At 59.8% G+C, this 15,598-nt stretch overlaps 5 protein-coding genes across 5 annotated transcripts; all 5 read right to left on the reverse strand.

The window, feature by feature from the left end:
- Positions 1-2: 2 nt before the first annotated feature.
- On the reverse strand, positions 3-5,153 carry LBRM_31_2500 (hypothetical protein, unknown function; the record flags this gene model as incomplete). Its single annotated transcript, XM_001567193.1, has 1 exon — positions 3-5,153. A coding segment is annotated over one exon (5,151 nt), but the record flags the coding sequence as incomplete, so codon positions are not given.
- Positions 5,154-6,847: 1,694 nt separating this feature from the next.
- On the reverse strand, positions 6,848-8,194 carry LBRM_31_2510 (hypothetical protein, unknown function; the record flags this gene model as incomplete). The annotated part of the gene is made up of 1 exon (XM_001567194.1): positions 6,848-8,194. The coding sequence occupies one exon, from the start codon at positions 8,192-8,194 to the stop codon at positions 6,848-6,850; it is 1,347 nt and encodes a 448-aa protein (XP_001567244.1).
- A 1,001-nt stretch (positions 8,195-9,195) lies between these two features.
- LBRM_31_2520 (putative 3,2-trans-enoyl-CoA isomerase,mitochondrial precursor) lies at positions 9,196-10,227 on the reverse strand (the record flags this gene model as incomplete). The annotated part of the gene is made up of 1 exon (XM_001567195.1): positions 9,196-10,227. One exon carries the CDS (start codon positions 10,225-10,227, stop codon positions 9,196-9,198), a length of 1,032 nt encoding a protein of 343 aa, XP_001567245.1.
- Positions 10,228-10,674: 447 nt separating this feature from the next.
- Positions 10,675-12,531, reverse strand: LBRM_31_2530 (putative aminopeptidase; the record flags this gene model as incomplete). Its single annotated transcript, XM_001567196.2, has 1 exon — positions 10,675-12,531. One exon carries the CDS (start codon positions 12,529-12,531, stop codon positions 10,675-10,677), a length of 1,857 nt encoding a protein of 618 aa, XP_001567246.2.
- Positions 12,532-13,399: 868 nt separating this feature from the next.
- On the reverse strand, positions 13,400-14,788 carry LBRM_31_2540 (conserved hypothetical protein; the record flags this gene model as incomplete). Its single annotated transcript, XM_001567197.2, has 1 exon — positions 13,400-14,788. One exon carries the CDS (start codon positions 14,786-14,788, stop codon positions 13,400-13,402), a length of 1,389 nt encoding a protein of 462 aa, XP_001567247.2.
- Positions 14,789-15,598: the final 810 nt, after the last annotated feature.

Here is a 15,598-nt window from a genome sequence, read left to right on the forward strand (position 1 = left end):
ACCCACCGGCCGACCGCGACGCAAGGCTTGCGTTCTGGTGCCAAAGCGCTGTCACCCTCCATCACGCTGCCGTACCCACCGGCCGACCGGGACGCAAGACTCGCGTCTGGTGCCACAGCGCTGTCACCCTCCATCACGCTGCCGTACCCACCGGCCGACCGCGACGCAAGGCTCGCGTCTGGTGCCACAGCGCTGTCACCCTCCATCACGCTGCCGTACCCACCGGCCGACCGCGACGCAAGACTCGCGTCTGGTGCCACAGCGCTGTCACCCTCCATCACGCTGCCGTACCCACCGGCCGACCGCGACGCAAGGCTCGCGTCTGGTGCCACAGCGCTGTCGCCCTCCATCACGCTGCCGTACCCACCGGCCGACCGCGACGCAAGGCTCGCGTCTGGTGCCACAGCGCTGTCGCCCTCCATCACGCTGCCGTACCCACCGGCCGACCGCGACGCAAGACTCGCGTCTGGTGCCACAGCGCTGTCGCCCTCCATCACGCTGCCGTACCCACCGGCCGACCGCGACGCAAGGCTCGCGTCTGGTGCCACAGCGCTGTCACCCTCCATCACGCTGCCGTACCCACCGGCCGACCGCGACGCAAGGCTCGCGTCTGGTGCCACAGCGCTGTCACCCTCCATCACGCTGCCGTACCCACCGGCCGACCGCGACGCAAGACTCGCGTCTGATGCCACAGCGCTGTCACCCTCCATCACGCTGCCGTACCCACCGGCCGACCGCGACGCAAGACTCGCGTCTGATGCCACAGCGCTGTCGCCCTCCATCACGCTGCCGTACCCACCGGCCGACCGCGACGCAAGACTCGCGTCTGATGCCACAGCGCTGTCACCCTCCATCACGCTGCCGTACCCACCGGCCGACCGCGACGCAAGGCTCGCGTCTGGTGCCACAGCGCTGTCGCCCTCCATCACGCTGCCGTACCCACCGGCCGACCGCGACGCAAGGCTCGCGTCTGGTGCCACAGCGCTGTCGCCCTCCATCACGCTGCCGTACCCACCGGCCGACCGCGACGCAAGACTCGCGTCTGGTGCCACAGCGCTGTCGCCCTCCATCACGCTGCCGTACCCACCGGCCGACCGCGACGCAAGGCTCGCGTCTGGTGCCACAGCGCTGTCACCCTCCATCACGCTGCCGTACCCACCGGCCGACCGCGACGCAAGGCTCGCGTCTGGTGCCACAGCGCTGTCACCCTCCATCACGCTGCCGTACCCACCGGCCGACCGCGACGCAAGGCTCGCGTCTGGTGCCACAGCGCTGTCGCCCTCCATCACGCTGCCGTACCCACCGGCCGACCGCGACGCAAGACTCGCGTCTGATGCCACAGCGCTGTCACCCTCCATCACGCTGCCGTACCCACCGGCCGACCGCGACGCAAGGCTCGCGTCTGGTGCCACAGCGCTGTCACCCTCCATCACGCTGCCGTACCCACCGGCCGACCGCGACGCAAGGCTCGCGTCTGGTGCCACAGCGCTGTCGCCCTCCATCACGCTGCCGTACCCACCGGCCGACCGCGACGCAAGACTCGCGTCTGGTGCCACAGCGCTGTCGCCCTCCATCACGCTGCCGTACCCACCGCGTAAGTGGACGCTGTGGTGTTCAACGAGGCTGCCGAAATTCTCCATAGCCGGGGCAGTTGTACTGTGCGTCGGAGGAGGGTGGTGGCTGTGGATTGCTTGTGATGTGTCATTGTCTTTAGCTGTTAGGTTGTGCATTGAGAACGAGTCTCCGAAAGGAGCTGCAAGCGCATCTGATAAGCTGCGCCTCACGTTAGCGTCACTAGAGGCGGGACGGTGATCGGGGGATTCTCTCAGCAAGGTTGTGGCGCTGGCGGTTGGTGGCAGTGATGCGGAGGTTCGAAGATGAGTCTTGCGCTGTCCATGCTGATTCGCAGAATGCTGGATAAAGTTTGAACAGCGTATGTTTTGGTAAGCACAGCTGCCCTTTGCATTGGTGCTGGTGCCACCAGGTAGAACACTGTTCTGGTGGAAGGATGCGCCGGGGAAGGCGATGGAAGGGAATGATTCAGCCAAAAAACCTCGCAGATCATCACCACTACCCAGTGCTGAGGCTTCGACGTTAGTACGGAGGAGGTTTCCAAAGCCAGACTCGCCTCCTGGTGCGGATGCAGCGTACGAGGACCCGTTGATTCTTGTGGAGGGTGACGAGTGGTGCGTGTTGGTGCGGCTGAAAGATATGCTGTATACCGGTGTGTCGTCAAGAGAGCTCTCGGTTGCTGGGCGACCACATAACTGTGCCTTCCTCTCCACGCGTCGCGAGCTGTGGAGGTCGCTGCATGGCATCCGACATCTTGAAGTGGTAGGCGTGTTAAGAATTCCACACGTGCTCTGCTGCGTAGAATGCACCATGTTTGCGGATGGTTCAACAATGCTGACGGCCGCGGCAGTCGTGGCAGACGTGTCACTACGCCACGTTTCGCTTGTTTTGATGGCTTGCGACTGCACAGCACCGCTTGTAGATGGCTCCATCGCCGACGCCTCTGCACAAATAAACGCACTGTACTCTGCGACTGTATGCGAGTCACTGTCCCTTCTCTCTGTGGCGATCCGCTGGGTGCTGCTTGTCGCCACCGTGTCGATGTGGCTCTCCAGGAGACTACTGTAGCCGTGCTTCTTCTCGATGGTACTTTCTGGCTGAGAGGCCTGCGCCATACCGGGAAGCTTGGTGTTGCTATTTTCCCGCACCTCGGTGCTGCGGCTGCACAGGAGGCAGGCTGGCCTGTGCGCTGCTGTAGAGGTGTTCAGGAGCATCGAGTAGTGCTCTGTGGCCTTAACTGTGCGACTCATCGAATTCTCCGCGCCGTTCATGTAGGAGTACGACCGCTGCTCTCGTTGATACCTGGACGTGTCGGTTACTTCAGGGGCGCACGGCGGCGAGGTTTCAGCCACGCTACGGCCCTGCAGTAGGGAGGATATTGCTGGGCAGTGAGCCGTGCCGGCGGCGTTTTCTGCGTCGTCATCACCAACGGGAGACTCATGAAGGTCATTCAAGGCAGAGTACGCGGTGGCGCTTGTGAGTGCCTGTGAGGGTGCGTCTTCGAGAATTACATCGAGCTCGGCATTGTAGTACTTGCGGTCACCAGCCACACCATGCGAGTACTCTACACAGCTATGAGAGCTTGTTGTAGCACTTGTCATCGTAGAGAGATCTGGGGCGTTGCCGGTTTCACTAGCAAGTCCGCTTTGCTGCGCACTTGCGTCGTAGTCCCTTACCGCGAGGATGCTCGACAGGCACGGCGTGACGGCACCCATCACGTCCGCCGGGCTGGCACTGCGATCGAGGTGCCTATGCTGCGAATGCTTAGCTGGTAAGCATCGGCGACCCGATGCCTTGCCTTCAGCAGATGCGTGGGGTGGGGTGATGGCTTGCCAAAATGCCGAGGCAGAGGGCATACATTCTTGGCCGACTCCCTCGACACGCTCTCGGTAGAACAGGCTCAGACCTTCCTCGCTGTCCGTTGCAGGGGCGATCCCGCTGAAGGCACCCGCGCTCGGTGTCACGCCGAGCATCTCGCAGCCTTGACTTCCGTGCACCTGCAGTCCGTGACGGCTGCGCGCCGTTGCTTCGGCAAGAGCGCCAGTAGGATGTGCGGAGGCGGGTGGAATGGGAGAGCGCCTCTTCGACGTCAACTTGGTTGCGGTGCCCCTAGCTGCCGGTGATTGGTGTCCAAAGCCGTGAAAGACGGAGGGCTCCTCCACGACTGACGATGCTTCCGCCTGGACTATTTCGAACGCGTTCTTCGCTCGAGCCTGGGGGTCCGCAGCGTCCATAATAACATCCACGACAGGGCGGTCCTCTGCTTTCGCTGCCTGTCGGTCGACGGCTGCGTGCGCACGGGTGTACACGCGCAGCTGTCCATACTGCAACGGAGATACGCTGCGCAGGCAGGGGCTGCTGCGTGTGATGGGGGACTTCAAAGAAAAGCGATCCGTCGGGCTTGCCGTCGGAATGTCGGACGCGTCCTCGAGGGCGTCAAAGGCTGGCATCCGCCGCAGACGTTGCCGCTGATGATGCGCCCCTTTGACGTCGCACAGCTTCGCTGTTTCTGTCGAGCATGCCGGGGGTGTGATGGCGTAGTGGTGCATCGGTTTCTTACGGTTACTCTCCTTTGCCTCCCGCCGCACACGCCGGATTTTGTTCACGCGAGGCAAGAAAGAGGCGATGGTGAGCGTCGTGTTCACCGCTCCGTCGGACCGTGGCACGCCGGCCGAGGATGTCAGCAGAAACACGTACCGGGTGGCTGCCTCCTCACCAAACTTGTCGCGGAGCAGGTACCAAGCGAGGATGGGGAGCAGGCGCCTGTTGAAAGGGGTCGAGGTGAGTAGTGAGCGCTTTCGGATAGCCTCCAGCTCCAGCAGCACATCTTCCTCGGAGAACACCTTCTTCTCCAAGAGATCAGCCAGCACAGACAGGTGGACATTCGAGCATGCAACGGAGCTCATGCCGCGCTGGTCAAGATTCTGTGGCACTTTCGGCGCACCGGCAATTTTCGGGTGGGTGGGAGGTAATTGCTCGCTCGACGAGGTCTTGCTCTTCTGCGTGTGGCTGCTCGGGATCTGCATGGAGAACAAGTCTGACGACGGTTGAGCAGAGTCCTTGCGGAGTGGATTGAAGGACGAAAAGGTTGGCTGCACTTTCTCAGACGTATGCGATGAGGGCGGCAGGGTCGGCCGTTCCGCGGCAGCAGAGGGAGGCGGGTGCAGTTTCACCGCTAGCGGTTTTCCGTGCTTCTGGACTTTCAGCTTTGCCGTCGGTGTATGGAGAGTGGCCGGGAGGTCCTTTCCGTTCCGCGCGCTGCCGATGATGCCCATCTCATGCAGTGCCTCAGGCATAAAGCCTGCCTGCGCCTCGCTTGAGGAGCTGCGCTGACGACTTTCGGTGTGGTGGCTCGATGTGTACACTTCGGAGGATATGCGGGACGGCGACATAAGGGAGACTTCAGAGGCACACGAACGTGCGCTCGCGTCTTCTGCTGCGCTGGCTGCCGAACTACACACTTTGCCGGGCGTGTTGGTGAGCGAGATCGCCTCGGGGAGGTTCTTGGCTCGCAGAAATGATGTCGCTCCTTCCGACGCTGCGACATCGACTGGGTGCGCTTGGCGGGCGGCGGAGGACATGGTATAGGGATTACCACAAAGAGTGTTTCTTCTCGGCTGCCAGGAAAGAGAGCAGCGAGGGCAACAGCTGAAGGAGCGAAGCACGCTGCGGAGAGACAGGAATCGGCAAGGAAAATGAAGAGAAGGCCAATTACTTCAGGGGAGAGACTATGTTGGAGGAAAAGAAGAAGTTACGATCAAGAGTGAAATGGACTGGCAGGGAGGGGGGGGAAGGTGTGGGATAGACAGAGACGAGAAGCTACAACTGAATCCAAGGGAAGAGATTGATTGGCGAATAGGGGAGGGCGGGGAGGGGAGGGGAACAATCAAAATAAGGACGCAAAGAAGACCAGCAAACCAAAGAGAGAGAGAGCCGATAAGACAAGGGCCCAAGATGGAAAACAAAGACACACACACACACACCAACGAGGAGAATTCTAAGGGGATGTAGGCGGGAAAGAGGGCTCTATATAGGCGTATGGATGTCGCCAGGCTTGTGCTGTCGACCGACACCGGAGTTCCAGAAGAGGCGACGGACTGGTGGCTGATACTCAGTCGAATAACATATGTGGTGGGGAATGTGTAGTGCGAGGAGGTACACAAGAAAGAAAGACGAGCGGTGAGTTGCTTCGTCATAGGCGGTGATGTCGTCGTACACTTTCGCCAATGTCATTGACCGCACAACAGTGAAGTTTGCTGATCAGCACACAGGGAAGAGATGCGGGACGGTAACAGGCAGAGTTGCATAGGTAGAGGGAGCGGTGGCGGCACGTGGAGGGGCAGAAAATCATCGTGCGCTGCCGAGAACGTAAGCAGGTGAATCTCTCCACCTCCTCAATGGGGCGTCAGCAGTACATGTTGGCACTGCGTCTGCGCTGGCGAGTCCGCTGCGAAGTGTCCCTGCACTGCATCTAAAGAAGCACCGCAGCGATGTCCGATGCGGTGCGTACCGTCTCGCTTTTATGCCAGGAGAGTTTAGCCGCCTCCACCACCCCTTTCGTTCTCCCGTGGCGCCACTCACGCGTGAGGCGAGGCTGGGGTGGTGAATAATAGAAGAGGGGGATCCAATGAAGAAAGACACGAGGGAGGGGAGGGGAGGGAGAGAGGGAGAGAGGGAGAGAGAAAGCAGTGGTGCAAACGACCCGATAAAGTGAGACAACAACAGCGATGCAGCACGCATGCAGCGCACCAAGGCGAAAGACCAACGAAAGGCTACACACACACACACACGCAGGCATCCAGGGATGAGACGTACAGTAAAACGGCACGGGGAACGGGAGTAGATCGAAAGGAGCAAGAGAAAGAAAGAAAGAAAGAGAGAGAGAGAGAGAGAGGGGGGGGAACAACGTACGAGATTCTACACACACACACACATGAGGCGGTTGATGCCATGCCGCACTATCTGAGCTGCACCTCTTCAGCACACGCTAACATGGAGGAGTGTAGGAAAGACAAAAAAAAAAAGCAGCAGTCTATAAGCGAAAAACGAGGCTGACACGGCAGTTGCACCCCAATAGGTCTCCGCTGCGGTCTCCCCTTTTATAGTGACTTCATGGCGAGGGGCTCGGGTGGCGGAAGTACCCTCTATCCGTGTGAGACCTTCACTGAGTACTCCGACTTTCATTTCCTCGAGTTAACCTTGACATACTGCATGGTCTTTCCGCCACATCCGTCTTTCGAGCGTGCGACATTGAAGCATGCGTTTCTAGTCCTCCTCAATCCTCGCAGATGACTTTGAGAACGCGGCCACGTGGCGGGCCGCATCGAGAGGCTCTGAGATTGCCGCGGCTTTGCCCAATTTCGCTGAAGTTGTCATCCATCTCATGGCTTTCGCGCTGACTCGGCTTGGTGGGAGACGGGTGACTCTTTTGTGTGTTGTCGGTGCCCGCAATGCCAGCACGGCCTCCTTTAGAGAGTGCTCTCGAAGCTGGCACCATGTCGAGGAACACCGACGAGAGGCTTGCCTCTTGCAAACGACCGCTAGTGGCCGGAGACAATGCCGCCCCTGTCTTGCCGTCGGGAGAATCAAGTGCCCTGCTGTCAGCTGCGCTGACTGCGGCTGCTGCGGTTGGAGGCTTCTGCGTCTTTTCGAGTGGTATTATCCGTGCTGCCCGACACGACTGCTGGACTGTGGCAATCACTGTTGAGGTGTTACTGGTACACGCGGATGCGCCGCTGCTGCAGACATGAGCCAGTGCCTCGAGAGCTATTGGGGTTACGTGGCTTCCCAATGGGCAGACGGTGAAGCGACTCTCCTCTTCAGCGTGCCTCTCTCGACCAGGATCGTTTTCACCAGCCTTGGCCGCTGTCAGCTCAACGCGCTGAGGTCCTGCACGACCACCACCTCGAATGTTCCACCCTCGTCTATCGTCCTCTCCGTTCCACTGAGGAACTACGGCATCTGCAGCGCTGTTGCGTGTGTCTGCGTTGTGCGCCAGGATGGTACCCCACGCAGCCTCTGTCTCGCAGAGAGCACGAGGTACGGAAGAGACAGTGCTGCTGCCGCCTTCAGATTGCAAGACAGGGCCGAAGGTTTGCTGCTGTATCCACCGCGTCCTTGTCGCCGAAGGTGATTCGTCCAGGTAGCGGTCCGTCCACGTGTAGGAGAGTGACGACTCTCTGGTGTTGCCGAGGAGAGAGTCAGAATCGCTCGTGCAGTCCCCACTCGATATTGGCGGCTGCCGCACCATCGCAAAGTGCGTCTGGTGCGTTGCAACTCTCCTCATCCCCGGCTTCAGTTTGCCTTGCCGTGCGGAACCGACCGCTGCGGGCATTCCGCTCTGAACAGCGGCGTTGCTGGAGCCGTGCTTCCCAAGCTGGAGCCGCTGAGGCACTAGCTGATGGCGAATGTGTGAATGGCTGGGCGGCGGTGGCGAGTCCACTACAAGTAGTTCCGTTGGTTGGGTGGCTCGACTGAAGCGGATCTGAAACAGGAAAGGCGCGCTGGCGTAGCGATCGCTAGCGGCCGCGCCGCTTAGCTGAGTCGTGTGCAAGAAAGAGACAGGCGTCGACATCAGCTCATCTCCATCGGTGAAGTCACTGTTCTCTGTATCTGAGGACATGATGCGCTGAGTTGGTAGCCCGAGTCGATTCAAGGGGAATCGGCGGATGCGTATGAGCGAGGCTAGCGTTCCGGGTGTGAATCCGATTGAAGGCAGAGAGGTAGTGGAAGTTCCGCGTTGGAAAGGCTAGACCGTAACATGAGAGGTGGAAGGGCACACATGGAGAGAGCCGCTGCTTCTGAGCAGAACCACGAAGAAGCCCTGGTGCCAGAGGAGCTGGAGCACGGAATGCCAAACAGCGCCTTGAGGCAGGTGGGGGGCACCTTTGTAGGTCCGACACTTAGGCGGACCACCCAAAAGATCAGGGAAGCGGCGATGACGGCAGGCAGCTGCGAGAAGGGCGGGAGAGAGGGGGTGGGTGGGTGGGATGGATCGAGGAAGTCGATGAGAGGCCCAACGATGGCAGAGCGCTTGGGGTACGTGCGCGATGAGTGAAGAGTACGTACTTTCAAAAGCCGCGAAACAACGCAGTGATCGCCGCCACAGACAAGCCCCGCCCCCCTCCCCACGCAGCAAAAAACACATTGGCGCAACCATCTACCCTCTTCAACGACCATTCTGTCTCCCTGCGGTGGAAAAGGGCAAACCTAAAAGGAAAACACACACTGCGCGTCTTCACGTCTGCACCTCTTCTGGCGTAGATGAAGTACTGAGAGCTGCGGCGCGCCTCTATTTCGTAAATTACTTCGCATAGGCGCTACACCGCATTTTCCCTCGCCATTAATTCGCTCGCCCCTTTACCAGAGTCTCCTCTACGGCTCTTTTCGATCCCCTGTGCGTGCGAGAGCTGCGCAGTGTTCTGTCGCTGTTCCTCCTTTTAAGCCCTCCTGCACACGCCGCTTCCGTTGGCACATGAAGAGATTACAAAGGAAATGCGCGGAAAACACGCGACTCCTCTTTGCTGCTTTCGCCCTCTGCTCCAGAGCTTCACGGAAGGGCGAGAGTGAAAACAGAAATGGGCCTGCACGCAGGCAGGGGATCCGGCCGAGCGTCACTCCGCTTTACTTACGAGAGCGGCTCTTGAGGCGCTCCAGGTAGCGCTCCAGGTTGTGTTGCACCTCAGGGTTCATCACAAATTGAGTGAAAAACTCTGTGTCGTAGTTGCGCTCCTCGTCAGAGGCGAGCATCTGCAGGTACTCACGGCGCATCATATCACGCGACATCCACCGAGATTGCTGCGGCACGCTGAGGAAGCGTTCCGCCTGCTTGTAGGCGGCCTCGATCGTCTGCTCCTCATCGGGAGCCACCTCGTCAATCAACCCGAGCTTGTGGGCATCATCAGCCAAGGGTGTCTCACCCAGCTGCAGCATCCGCTCCGCCTGGCGTGAGCCCAGAAGGTAGGCGTAAGCTGGCATCGTCCATGGCGGGGCGACAAGTCCTAGCTTCGTCTCGTTAAGGCCGATGCGGTACAGACGGTTGTTGTTCGTGTTGTCCTTCGGTCCGCGAGCCATGACGCGGTAGTCGCAACCCATCGCGATGATGCATCCCGCCGCCGGTGCGTTGCCCGTAATGGCCGCGATGATCGGCTTGGGAAAAGAGTTGAAGATCAGCCACATCTCCTGGAAGCTCTGCCAGAAGCCAGACATGCGCTCAGGGTTCGGGTTGTGTACCTCGGCGAGGTCGAGTCCGGCTGAGTAGACTGTCGGAATCGCAGAAGAGATGACTACAGCCTTCGTCTCCTCGTTGCTGCCAAGCCACAGCATCCACTGGTTGAGTTCCTGGAAGAACTCCAGGCTCAGCGAGTTCACCGGGGGACGGGCCAGCTGCACGTTCGTGATGCCCTTGTCACTCGTGTTGATCCTCACAAACTTGGGCACCTCCGTCGGCTTCCTTGGCGGCTCGACCTCTGGTTCCGGGTGGTGGCTGTGCTCGTGCCCGGCATGAGCGGCTTTCGGGGCTTGCTGACAGCCCTGCTGCAGCCCACCAGGCGGTGCCTGCGACTGGAGGCGGTGCTGCGGAAGCTGCAGCAGGGCCGACGTCACGCCGGCAGCGCCGGCACAGCGGGTGAGCGAGGAGGAGATGGCGCGGCGCATCGTTGGGGAGGCCGTGCGACGTCACAGAGCAAAGAGTCGGTTCAGCGGGCACGCGTGATATGGCGGGTCTTTTGTAGCGACCTGGCGGGTGGCGGGTGGCGGGGTGGGGGGCGAGTGCCGGGGAGGAAGGAGGTGCGACAAGAGATTCAGGAGCAGGTGGAGGAGAGCGAGGACGGATCAGCCGCGTGCGCGCATGTTGTGGTAGGGCACGCACGCAGTCCAGTGCCCTGAGCGTCGCTCGATGGGGCACACAGCACGAGCACAAGACAGGCAGCGATACGACATCTGTCGTTCCCGCGCCACGCCGCATTGAGACGCATCGCTCTCTTCGGCCAGTCATGCACCGTGGCAGGCTTAGTCGGTGCACTGCGCGTCGGCACCGCAACGGCGGCGTGCTGCCACGCGAGATGAGAACATGCCTGTACAGACTCTGCGCATTATGATGCGTTACAATGAGGATTCTACGGCGTGCAGGAATTCCCTCGTGCTTAGGTAAGGGGAGACGGCGACGTCGGCACCGATGCGTCGAAGAACTTCAATTCCGCCCTTTTCCTCTACTTCTCGCATGGGAATGACGACGTGCTTGTGCAGCAGTTGTTGCAGGCACAGGAGAAAGCGGTCGAACCCGTGGTCAGCAATCAGCTGCTTAATGGCACTCCGTGCGTGCTGGTACGAAGCTCCTGTGAACTCGTGACCTTTCTCTGAAGCCTGAATGGTGCTCTTCGGTAGCTTCGCAGTCGAGGAAGAGGGTGAGGGGCTGTTGAATTTCGCGCTGCCGCCGCTGTCCGCCTTGTACTTGCGCATTGGCTTGCCCAGTAGCGTGTCGGCGACGCATTGCTCGATCACCTGGCAGATGCCCTCCTTCACTGCAAACGGCAGTCCCAGTGCATTTCCAATCCAGTGGTGTGTCACCTCGTGCACAATGAGCTCTGTTTGGCCCACCTCAGCGTTGCTGTTCGCACCCCCTCCTCCTCTGCTACCGATGGCCGCCTTCTTATCAGCTTGATAGATGCTCTCGTTGAGAATTATCGAGCAGTGGTGTTCCATACCGGAGATATACGGCATTGTCGGGCCAAGGAGGACGTCAAGGTGCTCGCACTGAAGGAGCGGGAGTGGGCACTGAAAGAGCTGCTGGAGCGCTGTCACAGCGTCGATGGTGAGGCGCAAGACTCGCTCAAGGGTCGCCGTAGCTATCCGTGCTTGTCGTCGCGCCAGCACACGGACGGGAATGGGCGCGTTGGAAAAGCTGCTTGTAATGTCACCGAGAAACTTAGGGATGACCAGGCGTCCCTCGAGCACGTCTAAACCATCGCCAGTTGCGGATGTGCTCTCCAAACTAGCAGCGTCTGGGAAGCACGCAAAAGAGAAGACGTACGCGGGCAGCGGGCCACACGGCGCAAAGCTCACCTGCATTGCCTGCTGTGCCAGCAGCTGCTTGCGGCCACGCTCCTCTCCGTTTGTCAAGATCGTGTGAAAGCAACTGGGCAGCTGAATACTCTTGAGCTGCCAGTCGAGGCGATACTGCGGGTCGTCGGGGGAGGGGAAGGCGCATCGGGCAAAGCGCACCTCAAAATGAGTGAGAAGAGGCACATCCTCCGTGTTAGGGTTGCTGTCGGTCCCGCGGGCGGCGTAGATGCCGCCATGATCAAAAGACTGAACGGCACCAACGAAGCGAATCGTAAGATCGACCTCGCAGAATGGGGGTAAGCTGCTGGCTCCTTCGAACAGGACCAGCTTTGATCCCCAATCCACCGCGGCGGGGGAGGGTGCGTCTGCAGACGTGTGCAGATCATTTTCCACGCCAGCCAAGCCACGCTTTTTGCTACCCATGGCATTTCCCTTCATCTTTGCGGCACTACCGGTGGTGCTGCGGCTGCCCGCTGCTACCGCTCCACCATCCTCGTGCTCAACGGAGACAACTTTGAGCACCCCAGTGGCCGCACCGGCGGAGGGGGAGACGCACCTCACCTGGTAGGACTGCACATTCAGCACCTTTGCATCCTTGTAAATGCCACCAGCGGTTGTGAGTGCATGAAGGTGCAGAGCGCTCTTCTCGGCTATAACGCGACGGTGTCGCAGGAAGTTATCGTACTCGGAGTTGTCTCCGGAGGAGGACGTTTTAGAAGAGGTTGTAGTGCTCACGTTGCTCTTGGCTGCATCACAGTAAGGCTCCCGTCGGTAGCGGATGATGGATGTGCCATGGTAGGCGGAGCCAGCTAGAATCGCTTCACCGTTGTTGGGGCGGCTAAAGACAAGCTGCAGGGTGCACTGTATGGGGCTCCATATGTACGGGCCTGGCGCCATGTGGAACACAAACAACGCAGCACCGTTAAGTGCTGAGGCTGCGCGCCATCACGCCCCATGAGCTCAGGGGGTGGGGAAGAGGGAAGAGGGTACGCGTACGGGAGAAGCACCACCACGAAGAAAGCAGAAACATAGTCAAGAGCAAACGGAATGAGTTACGAAAATGCAGCTGAGGGGCCCGACATGCGCGTGCTACTCGCGGCCACGATGACAAGAGAGAACAACGTTCCCCACCCTCCATCTCCTTCACCATTGTCCAACTCCAGATGGATGACGGGAAGTTTTCAGCTGTAACCGCCTCTGCTGCTCATGAGGCTCCTGCAGTGTCTTCCCACCATGGAGGAAAGTCACCTGAAGACGACAACATCCTTAAGAGAGCCATGGGTCGACTCTTCTCTTTTTTTTTTGCCTTAGCATGCCCAACCCCACCGCGTACACGTGCGCTGACAGGCGCACCCCACCACCCCTTCCCCGCCTACCGATCCGGCACCACGGCCAAAACACTGCTCGCCTAGGGCGAACCGTTCCTACCGTCGACAATCAGGGGCCACGCGTCATAGAGGCATTTCACGTCCCCCCTCGCTCCTTCTTCACACGCACGCTGCACCATCGGCCCTGCTCGAGACGCGGCGCGCCATGCCAGGAGTGGTCGACAGCGCGTCTATGGGGCACGGGAATACCGCTCTCTCCTGCCGCCGCGCGCCTTCGACAGGACTGGGTGCGTCAAGCGGAAGGGGGTGATGCATACGCATGTGCCTGGGCCCCACAACCTCATCGCCTGCCATGGGCGCCTTTACCGCGGTAGCATGAAGAGCGAGGGGCACTACGGGGAGAAATATACACCTGCGCCGCTGCTCTGGCACTGTCGTCAGCTGACTTTATCGAACACATCCACAAAGTGGCGGCGCTCGTCCTCCATTTCTTCGTCGCCCACTGTGCGCTGCAGGTGTGTCCGCCACTCCTTTAGTCGATGAGGCATCAGCGTCTGCACGGCTTCTTTGATTACATTGGGACTCTTTGCCATCAACTCCGTCAGCGCACGCGCCGCCGCCTTTTGGATCGTCTCGTTGCTGTTGCAGGACTCGGCGTGCAGACACGCAAGCTGAATAACCTCCTCGCTGGAGACACCTGCAGAGGCCAGATAGGTGACAAAGAAGAAAGCTCGCGCAGTTACTTTGTGGGCCGTACCAAGCAGCGGCGCGTAGACGTCGTCTGCCTCCTCATCAGATGCCGCGCCGGAAGAGATGTGGGTGACAATCGCGGGGGCGCCTCCATCCGTTCGCGTGCACCCCAGGTGTGCCTCTAGCAGTGTTCGCGTTAGCCTGAGCGTATCCACAATAACGGCCAAGCCGCTGCTCTGGAGAAACACAATCGTATTAGGCGGGTAGTCGCGGCAGAGGCAGCTGCACGCATGCAACACGGCACCGAGCAGGCGCATCAAGGACGTGGCTCTTGTTACTACGCTCGCAGCCTCGGTACTGTTGCCCCGTGTGCCGTCTGCCTGCCTGTCACTGCCAAGGAGTAAGAGAGCTTGAACAGCTTTCACACAGTCAGCCATGAAGTGGGGAAGGGTGTCTTCCCAGTGAGCTGCTTGGTACGCAGCCTGCACCGGCGCATTCAGCTGAGCCGAGTGAGCAATGACCAGGGCCAGTGCTGTGAAGAACGGCAGCACCGATGAAGGGGTGCTATCGGGGGTGGCGAGTGACTCCTCTTTCGTTTCTGCGTCGGTACTTTTGGAGGCCTCAGCGCCTGCGGCAGCACCTCGGCCGCTGATCGACAGAAGAGGGTGCGCAGCGCTTGCGTGACGCAGCACCTGAAGAAGTCGTTGCGGGCCTTGCATGAGTGCAAACTCTGCTGCCCAGTTGACATCCTCGACCATGTCAGCCAGCTCCGCCAACGCTTCCAGTTGTTCTTCCGGCGTCAAAGGTCCCGGCTCCCCTTCGGTAGTTCGGTTCTCCATGTTGAAGAGCAGCTGCTTGACCCGCTTCTCGGGCGCCTCGACCGAGGCGAGGGCGTTGCGAAGCCACTCGTAGTCGGAGGCGGGTCTCGCCGTTTCTCCAACAGCGGTGGAGGGGGCGGGAGCCGGTGTCGCAGCCCCTGCAGAAGCGCTCGGGCTAGGCTGTGCTACCATTTCCCCAGATCCTCCTGCGCAATGCAGTGCTGAGGGACCCTCACTAGCCGTGTTCGCGGTACCACCGTCCTGCAGCTGAGCGCAGAGATTCAGCAACGCTGCGTTGACTCCGGAGTCCAACGACATCGTGGCGGGGCTGAGTAAGTGTATGGGATAGAAACGTGGGACGCTGCTCGATCGATTGAAGTGAATGAGATCAAACGAAAATGTTCACGTCCATCAAGTAAGTTGGAGCAAAGTCAAACGAGTCCTCGCTGCTCTTGAGAGGTGGTGGGAAGGAGAGTTCGCGAGGTGAAAGGGACAGTCGAGGTGGTGAACAGGGAAGGTAGGCATACGTACGCAGCACACTTGCTAAGGGGGAGGGGCGCAGTACCGATGACACTAGCTCCCTCTTCGCAGCTCTAGCAGGCTAGGCTGTTACGCAAAGAAAGGAGAGTCATCTCTGACATGCCCTGCCGACCTGGCCTATGGGTTCCCTTACTGAGGAATAGTAAACCTCCCTCACAATCAGCTTAGCCGCCACCAGCACTAGCGATGAACATCCCTCTCAACTTCTTCCGGTCCTCTCACTTCTCCAGCTAATCAGAGACACGTAGTCGAGCTTTAACTTCAAGAGAAGAGCCCGGGGAAGGGGAAGAGTGAGAGGAGGCACACGACGGCGAAGCTTATATACAGAGGAAGAGAACGAACAGAGAGAGAGGTAAAGGCACGAGGACACGGCAGGGAACCACAAGACGACAACAGTGTGAGCAACAGAAAATACTCGAAAGACAGTAAGATAGATAAGAGGCCGATCTTCGAGTCCCCCGTTCCGACGGAGACGCGGGGTACGGCGAAGGCATCCCAGAGATGGCGCCAAGTCCTAGCAGAAATGACGCTTGTGCACTCCGCACTAATTGCCAAAAGTGGTATCTGCCGGTGTACAGCCGTGCGTGC

The sequence above is a fragment of the Leishmania braziliensis genome, chromosome 31, assembly GCF_000002845.2.
Source record: "Leishmania braziliensis MHOM/BR/75/M2904 complete genome, chromosome 31".
NCBI classification, from domain to species: Eukaryota; Euglenozoa; class Kinetoplastea; order Trypanosomatida; family Trypanosomatidae; genus Leishmania; species Leishmania braziliensis.